The 9,374-nt window shown below is 39.8% G+C and overlaps 2 protein-coding genes across 2 annotated transcripts in view; one reads left to right on the top strand and one right to left on the bottom strand.

Moving 5' to 3' along the window:
• The window catches only part of ADSS2 (adenylosuccinate synthase 2), a 67,120-nt gene extending 58,400 nt beyond the window's left edge, over nt 1-8,720 (top strand). The window contains exons 13-14 of the mRNA XM_006157231.3: nt 4,587-4,640; nt 8,573-8,720. Coding sequence (XP_006157293.1) covers nt 4,587-4,640; nt 8,573-8,625 — 107 coding nt within the window. The 3' untranslated portion in view covers nt 8,626-8,720. The remainder of the gene's footprint in view (nt 1-4,586; nt 4,641-8,572) is intronic.
• SPMIP3 (sperm microtubule inner protein 3) overlaps nt 1,258-9,374 on the bottom strand; it is a 52,625-nt gene continuing 44,508 nt past the window's right edge. Inside the window, 2 exon segments of the mRNA XM_006157232.3 lie at nt 1,258-1,844; nt 9,324-9,374. The exon segment at nt 9,324-9,374 is cut by the window's right edge and continues 28 nt beyond it. Coding sequence (XP_006157294.1) covers nt 1,732-1,844; nt 9,324-9,374 — 164 coding nt within the window. The 3' untranslated portion in view covers nt 1,258-1,731.

Here is a 9,374-nt window from a genome sequence, read left to right as displayed (position 1 = left end):
TAAGTGAAAAACAATTTCAACCAAAAATACTGTATCCGGCAAGATTATCCTTCATGTGGAAAGAAAAGATAAAAACATTACCAGATAAAACACAAAAGAATTTACCAACACCAGACCAGCTCTTGGAGAGGTTCTGAAGGAAGTACTATATCAGGAAAACTAAAGACAGACAAATAAGAGAACAAAAAATGACCAAGAAAAAGGCCAACTTATTGGTAGGGACAAGTTCTGAAATATCAATAATAATGTTGAATATTAATGGAAAGGTCAGACCACAGTAACACTGCAAATTCAACAAAAGATTACAGGAGACTACTGGAGAAACAAAATTCTATGACTTTTTTTCTAAAACATTACTGATTTTCTTCTATGTTTTGTCTTCCAGATTTGAGGATTTTTGTTTTCTTTTGAGTTGTTGGGTTCAGTAATTTGTTAAAGAATTTTTTTAAATTGAAACAAACTTTTCTCCCTTCCTCTGACTCCTTTGCAATTGGAAAATATCTGTGAGCATTCTTATTTTGTGGCAGAATGGTTATTTGCATAAGTTCAACATATAATAGTATCTGTTCACCTTGCATCAGAAATTGAATTTGTACGGGGCTTTGTGCAAATAACAGACCAAATTGAGATTAACCGATTTTTTTTTTCAAATAAGTTAATTTAGGGCTCTCTTTAGTAAAAGGGGGAATAGAGAGAGAAAACTTTTTTCAGAAGAAAATTACAGTGCACTTGTCACTAGATTCTAGCTTTGTCCATACTTTAAGATCTTTTGTGAATTGGAAACCAGCAGTTAGTGTAATGGCTATGTCGCTGGACTCCCACGTAGTCGACCACGGTTTGCGTCCCGGACCCGGTGGCTTAAAACTCATGCCGGGAGCGTGTGCACGCGTGCCCAAGATCCCAAGAGGAGAATGGAGGAGAAGGGATTGCGGTGTGACTATACCCCCTGGGGGTATGTCTCTATGTCTAACCGAGCGCAGTTCCCATAAAAAAAAACCCTCAAAAAAAAAAAAAAAAAAAAAAACAGATCTTTTGTGAATCAATAAAATATGAAAAAAAATTAGTATGGAAGGGAGGGAGGGGAAAGGGGAAGGAAAAAAACAATAAAAGTATGCTTAATTGACAAAAAAATGAGAAGCTATTTGCTGATAATGTATATAGTAATATCCTTGTCTTGACTGACATGCATAGTATTTGTGTTGGAAAAGAAAGGCATACTGTAAAGATGTGATAAAATGTAAATTAACATTAAAAAAGTAAAAAGGAAAAAAACTTTCTTGTTGATATAGGGGAGTTAGCTCTTCTGTGGATAGATTCTTAGTTCATCTTTTCTGCCTGTTCCACATCTCATACAGCCCTATGGTATGCCTGCATTTTTTTCAGGGCCTGTGGTGCCGGTCGTCTTCCTCTTGGCTATGTCCCTCAGATTTTCTTTTTCCCCAACAGTGATGCAATTATTGAGCAGAGACAATTCCATGCTTACCTGGCCTCACATACAACCATTGTGTTGAATGTAAGATGGTTTGCTAGCATCAGCATCAAGGCTGGTAGTGGGGCTAAGGACATGTGATAAATTCTCTTAAGGCTGGATCTTGATTTCCTGCACAATATATAACTATTTTGGGGTTATAGCCATTTGTATGCACATTTAACTTAAAAGTAGTCCTAGCATTAATTTAGTCTAATGGAGTCACCAAGGTATGCCAAAGTTATTTTGTTGGAATGCCATGGTTATTTAAAGGCATTTCTTTCAAAGCTGCTTCTCTCTTCCCAACAGTAGAGTTCTGGCAGTGAATTAAGTGGTCTGGGATTTGATGAAGTTGTAGCTAATTTCTGGTCCCAATCTGGAATTTAAAACAAATGATTTAAAACGACTCCTTAATTTTAACATGCTATCCTTTAAGCAATTGTGTGCCATAGCGAAATAATTTATGGAATTTAAGACAAAAGAATATAGTTAAATATGGAAAAAGGAACTTAATTACTTTGGTTCAGTCTCTAATTAAGAGGCATGTTTTTGAGTTATGCCAAAATGTAAATAGAATAAAATAACAAATTTGCCTTTTGACATCCTAATTCTAGATCTCCAAATCCTTCTAGTTTTACATTATTGGTGGGCCACTTTGTATCATTTTTTCATCAAAATGCAGTCTCTGCCATCTCTGAATTCATACCCACTGGAGTTCCCTCATATTGTGTAACCTCTTGTCTACACTGACAATTCTTATATAAAGCTAAGGGTTTGAAGAGGGCTTGAATTGAATACGGCATTCATTGTTCAATGAACCAAAGACTGGGGTGTTTCCAATGATAGCATTATAACAAAACTTTATTATGTTAGTAGGTGTTTTGTTTACAGTAATTCTAATATTCACAGTAAACTTTCAAGATACACTAATATTACCACCATACCTCAGAGATTAATTAATTTGCCCAAGTTTACATGACTTGTAAAAGTTGGAGTCCACATTTGACCCAAGACTATCAGAATCCAAAGACCCTATCTTTTCACTGTACTATTCCATCTTCTTTAGCACTTCAAGAGCATTTTATGAAATAAACATTCTTTGATGTTAAGAACAGTGAGTCATTCATTAACCCAAGGAGACTAGAAATGCCATGTCTGGAGGATGTTAATTAAGTGTGATTCTATTGTAGTCAGTAACCCATAGGACTTCTCAAGGTTTATTTTGGAGTCAGATAGCAAATATGGCCGCCTTAAAATTATGTCATATTCAGGACTGGCAGGTGGCATGGCAGTTGAAGCGCTAGACTCCCACGTGGCTGACTGCAATTCGAGTCCTGTACCCAGTGACTTACTATCTCTCTCTCTGGTCAAACTAAAATAATAATAAAGTATAGTAATTATTTAAGTAATAAATAATTATTTTTTTAAAATAACTATATTTCAGTGAAATATATTAAAGTAGTTTAGAGGTATGGGGAATCCTACCCAACAGCTCTTAATGATTCTTGTGAGGTTTACAGTGGGGCTGAATCATACACATATCTAGCCAGGCAAATTAAAAATAAATATTTCTTAGCCCTGTTGATGTCAAGCCTGAAAAGCGCTATACGAGTGGAGATACTGTGGAAAGAACATGTGAAACAATTTTTTAATTTCCTTACAGTCTGACAAAGTGCAGTTATTGTTTATGTGAATTTGTTGGTGACTCTTTTGAAATCCTCATTATAAAAGAAAACGAAGAACCGAGGACCACTGAGAAACTTCAAGCAACTTGCTGAGAATCCCACGTATTCCAAATACTTTGATGATTTAATATCATCACTCTAATAACTTAAGAGATTTGCAAGGATAACTTTGTATATGATTTTATGTACAAGTTTAAAAACTTAATTTCATTGCAGGACACAATTTCATTATAGTTTTGTAAATGTTCATTATGGTATATGTTTATTCTTTATCAATTATGATGATAACTCTTTTAAAAAAATTGTCAGGGGGCATGTGTACTTGCCAGAGAGAGGGAGAGGAAACAAGAGAAAGCACTCCCTGTGGGGCATAGTAATGCCACAAATCCCCTCTCCATTTCTCCCTTTCTTTTGGGATTTTGGACACACACACACATGTGCCAGGCATGTTTTTCAAGCCACTGGGTCCAGGACTTGAACTGCACAGTTGGCCATGTGGGATCCAGTCGCCGTAACCACTGGCCACTACCTGGCCCCTAATATTTTTTGGATGCTTATTAATGTTATGTACAGGCAAAATACGTAAATTCTTAAATGGATATCTCAGTTCTATTTGGTAGATAAATTATTTTTATCATTTTTGAGGATGAGGAAATTTAGGATCAGAAAGCCTAAGCCTAATCAGAATGTTATCAAAAGTGTGTATACATTTTTCTTTATTCATAATAGAGTGCTTGGGCATGAGACAGAGAGAGAGTGAAAGAGAGTGATTAGCACCCTCCACAGGTCTGGTCATGTCACAGACTCCTTCTTTTAGCCCTCCAGCCCATCAGATCTTGGGCACTTGCACACTTTAGTTCCTCAAACATCATGTTCCTTCCTGTCACAGGGCCTTTCCATGTGTTGCACTTCCTGTAAAGTGGTTCCTCCACTCCTTACCTCATTAACTTTTAGCTCATGCTTTAGTTCTCAGCTCATCAGTGTCAGGGAAACCTTCTCTGATCTATTATATGCTACTGTAGCACCATGTAAATTCTTCACAGCACTGGCAGCCGGTGGAATTTTATGGTTATTTCTATGAAACTCCTTCAAGTGTAGGAACCTTGTGCTATTTCTGCTTCACACGGTTTGCCAAAACCTAGCAGATTAACCGATATGTAAATAGGCTGTCATATTACTTACTACAGGAATGAGTATGAATGAACAAAGTACGTCCAACATTAAAACTTTCACCAAGTCTAATTGATATCACCTCCAAAATAGCTTTAGAATCTATTTATTCCTCCTCATCATCCCTGCTGGTCCAAGCCACCATCACCTTCAATACAGCTGCTTAGTAACTTCCTTGGTGGTCTGCATGCCCTCCCTCTTTTCCCTCTCTAAATAGTGTCTTAACAACAGCCAGAGTGATTTTGTTTTGTTTTGTTTTTAAGACAGGGTCTCACTATCACCATCCTCCTGCCTCAGTCGTCCAGCTGGGTCTCTAGGTGAGTGCTATCATGCCTAGCTTTTTTTTGTCTTTTTCTTTTCCTTTTTTTTTTTTTTTTTTAAAGACGGTCACGCTATGTTGCTTAGAATAGCCTTAAGCTTGTGATCCTCCTGCCCCATTTACCTACTGGATTAAAGGCCTACACCGCCACCCTGGAGACCAAGAATTGAACCTGGGCCTCCCATGTGGTCCCAGTGTATAGAGCATAGCCTGTTAGCATCATGCCACTGTGTCTGCGTCCAGAGTGATCTTTTTAAAAATACAAGATGTTACTCCTCTTCTCAAAATCCTTTCATGTGTCCCCATTGCTCTTGGAATAGGGAGCTTACCATTCCAGAATCCAGGCAGCTTACCATTCTCATTTTCACTCACGTCCCCCCCAAATTATATGGACCTCTTTTCTGTTCCTCAGATATACCAAGCCCTTTTCAGCTTTCAAGTAGTTATACTTATAGTTCTTTTTTTGCCTGAAATGTTCTTTATATGACTTGTTCTTATTTTTTCCGGGCTCAGCTAAATTTGTATCGATGTTTTTCTTGACTATTCTATTTAAAGTAACTTTTTTTTTTTTTTACTAGACTCATCACCTTGTTTATTCCCTTATAGCACTATCACAATCTATAACTTTTTAAAAGCATATTTGGTCATGCCCTTTATCCTCGACTAAAATGTCAGTTTTGTGAAAACAAGTATCTTGACTATCCTGGTAACAGTATCCCCACCAAATAGCACACTGTCTAGTTCATGTGGGTGCTCAGTAAATGACTAAGTCCTATTGGTGGCTCCAGTTTCCAAGGTGGGTCCCAGTGGTTCTCACCACCTGGTTTATATGCCTTGTATAATTCTTTCACACTGATTAGGGTTGCCTGGCTGTGGCTAACAGTGTACATCGGAAAACTGTATGACGTTTGAACCTAAAAGATATCTTAGTTCTACTTGGTCTTGGATTGCTCATTCTAAGGGAGCTAACTACTGTGCTCTCAGGAAACATAAGCAGCCCCCAGGAGAGGCCCATATTGAAAGGCACTGTGGTCCCCAGCCAACAGCCAGCACCATCATGATAGCCATGTGAGTGAGTCACTTTGGAGCTGGGTCCTTCAGTCTTAGTCAAGCATTAGACGATATTGCAGCAGAACCAGCAGGTGGCATGGTGATTAAAGGTGTTGGACTTCTACATGGCTGACCGTGGTTCGAGTCCTGCCCAAAATCCCAGAAAGAGAATGAAGAAGGGATTGTGGCATGGCCGTCCACCACTGTTGGGGTGATTTCTCTTTCTCCCTCTCACTGTCTCTCTCTGGAGAGCACACAAATCTAAAAAAAAAGAAAAGAAAGAAAACAAAAAAAAAACTATGAAAAAAATGTTAAAATAAAAAAGAGACTACAGCACTAGCTGCCATCCAACCAGAACCTCGAGAGACCCTGCCCAGCTCAGCAGTTCTAAAATACTCAGCCCACAGAACTCATGAGAGAGAAAAAACATTGTCAGTAATATTTTTAGCCACTATGTTTTAGAATGATTTGTTATTCAGAAATAAATAATATACATTCAGTCAATGATTCAAAAAATAGAACAGTTAATATTTCAATATAAATTATTCCTACACTGAGGCTTCAAAGCTCACTAAGTAGGAGACTGTCCACAACTGTTCCTCATCTTATATTGCCTAGCTCACTTTCCAACACCATATTTTCAGCATACATCCCATCTTGACTGCAAGTCTTCTCCCTAAAACCATTGTTTCTATTAAAGTTACCAAAAAAAAGGTACCAGAAACCTGGCAGAAGTGAGAGACTGTGGAGTTACCCTTTGTTTTAGTTTGAACAGGTTACATGCACTTGGCAGAGAAAGACAGAGACAGAGAGCGAGCGAGGGAGAGAGAACAGGAGAGAGTACCCCCCCATGGGGGATGGCCGCACTATAATCACCTCTCCTCCATTCTTCTCTTGGGACTTTTGGGCATGCACACACATGCACCTGGTGTGCTTCTCAAGCCACCGGGTCCGGGACTCGAATCACTCAGTAGGTCATGTGGAATCCAGCTGCCTCAACCACCATACCACCTGGCTGTCTCTTCTCTCAGTACTGTCCTTTTTCACTCCAAATGCTATGCCATATGAATCTTCTTCCTATTTCTCCTGATCCTCCAAAGTTCAATCTGAGAGCATAGGCATGGGAGTGTGACATATCTGGGTCTGACCAGAACTGATGATTTAGCATCTACTTGCTTGTAACTTTCAGTTTCCTCTTCTGCTAAAATGAAGTTAACAATAATAATAATACCTTCTTCACGGGGACAATTAGAGTTAGTGCAACTATGAATGTGTGCACTCATGTGAATATCACTTAGCACAGTTCTAAGAACATTACAGGTATTTTAAATCTTAACAACTATCCTAAATGGTAGATTTGATTCTCCATTGTATAGAGGCACAAAAGGTTCAGAGGAGCCTAGGGTCTTGGCAACTCCATGTAGACAGAATAAGCCAGGCCTGCTGCGCCAAAGCCTGAATCCTTTCACAGCTTCACACTGCCCCATCTGCATCTTAACTACTCTTCTCACTGGCAGCCCATGCCTTCTCCACTTCAGTCTGAGCACAGCTAAAAGCCTAACATCCTCTAAAGCCAACTGGCTCACTCCGTTAACTATAACCTTCAGTGGCTCTGGTTGTCCAAAGTTGACGTTGTAAACTTCAGCTGCTCTTCAGTTCCAAACATGCTCTCCTCCTACTCTGCCAGTCTGCATTTATTCCACGTGTCCCTTCTGCCTTGCCCCAGTCTGGCCAGCATCCTCATTACCAGAGTCCTCCCTATGCTCCCGTAAACCTCCCCATCCTTATTCCCATCCATGGTCCCTAGTTCCAGTTTCCCCATCTGTGGTGTCACCTCCTTTTTTCTCCACTGGCAAATCTAACCCATCAAGGCCAAGTTCAGGCCCTCATTTGTGTGTGATACTTTCCTGGATGTTCAAGGGCCCCATGACTTCATCTTTCCACTTCTCCTCCTCCACTTAGTATTTAATCCTTCTCTAAGAGGTCCATGTGTCATGGCTGTGTTCTTCCTAATTAGGTTGTTGACTCCCTATAGTTGAGCATAGCTTGGCCTTTCTACATACCTATTACAATGCTGGGTACAGAATAGATGGTAAGTATCTCATTGCTTTGCTAAACATTCATCTGGCTCCATATATATAGAAAGAATTAGGAACTATCTTCTAAAATAAGGAAAGGAAAACACCTTGTGTAACTACAAGATTTGCTCATAGCAGAGGAATTGTAAAGAAGGTCCTATTTACTGTCTCTTTGGAAGTGATCTACCTGGATTTCCTCATGCAAATGACACAGATTTTGTTTCCAGTCAGTCTTGAGAGGACAAACTGCTCAGCCAATTCTGTGAGGACAGAAGCACCACTGACACTTCCTGGGTACCTCTTTGTAATCACCCCTCAGCCTCTGACAACTTCTACTACCCCAGGCTCAGCTTATGTGTCTTTTAGCCCTAACTTAGGTCTCTTGACCCCCCAGTTTCCTTTACCACAATGCCCCCTAGGCTCTCTCAGACTCCTCTCTCTCCCAACACCTCCTCTAAATTACCTTTGTCTCAGCCCTGACTTCGCTCTCTCAAGATCTTCCTGTCCCCTCCCAGGTCCCATTCGCCTGGATGACTGTATCTGTTGTTCCCTAGGACCCTGATCCCAGCCTAGGCACCACCCCCTCCCTGCCCTGCAGCTCATTTCTCTGGGGAAAAAATGAAGGAAGAATATTCTTCACACCTCCCAACTCCCATTCTCACTTATAGTCCCACCATTCTTAACTTCTAGTTTGCTTGTATATTTTTATGTAAAAAGAAAATGACTCACTTTAAAGACAGCTATTAAATAGTAATATAAGCAATGCCTAGCTGTGACAGACAGTTTTGCTTTATCATCACAGCTCTAGAATGTCCTGGGTCTGAATTCTACTTCTCCTACCTCCTAGCCAAGTGATTTGGGGCTAGTTTATGCACTGTCTCTGCACCTTGGCTACGTCTACTGAAAATGGGAAAAACAAAACACTTCAGAGAGCTGCTGTGAAGACTATGTAAGTGTCTGCCACAATGTGATAGTCTCCCCAAATGTTGGAGTTTACTTACTTAGTAAGTCTATCAATAAAGTCATTCATTCAATGAACTATAATTTAAAGGAACCATGACTACAGCAACACAAGTCTTGTTTACACTGGTGTCTATGTCTATGCCACCAGGGTCCCTCAATTCCCTTCGGTACTCTGGCAGATGCTGAAGTGTAGAGAACTACAGGGGAACTTAGAATTTTCCAAAGATGTTTCCAAATATCAAATTATTGTCACAATATCATTTAAAGTAGGAAAGAGGGGAAAAAAAGTCCCTCAACATTAGGCACAATCATGACTTTGTCCCATGACAAGAGAGGTTAGACTCAAGCCTTCTTCTAAACAAAGGGCATGTGGGCAGTTCCATCCCTGAAGTCTCATTTGTGGAGAACTAGGAAAGGAGGAAAGGTAGGACCCTCAAGCAGCTCTTTCAATTCTTCCTGTACCCATACAGAAAGTATTCCTGCCCTCAACCCCATTGGTCTCAAACATGCTCCAGGAGATGGCAAGTCCACAGGAGATGCTGATCTGCGGCCCAGGCAAGCTTGATCTCAAAGTTATAAATCTGACTTACCAATCTTGTAAAATGGCAGAGAATAGTTTCTTTGATAAGTTGTTTCATTAT

The sequence above is a fragment of the Tupaia chinensis genome, unplaced genomic scaffold, assembly GCF_000334495.1.
Source record: "Tupaia chinensis unplaced genomic scaffold, TupChi_1.0 Scaffold000532_1, whole genome shotgun sequence".
In the NCBI taxonomy this organism is placed as follows: Eukaryota; Metazoa; Chordata; class Mammalia; order Scandentia; family Tupaiidae; genus Tupaia; species Tupaia belangeri.
This window is presented reverse-complemented; position numbering and strand designations above follow the sequence as displayed.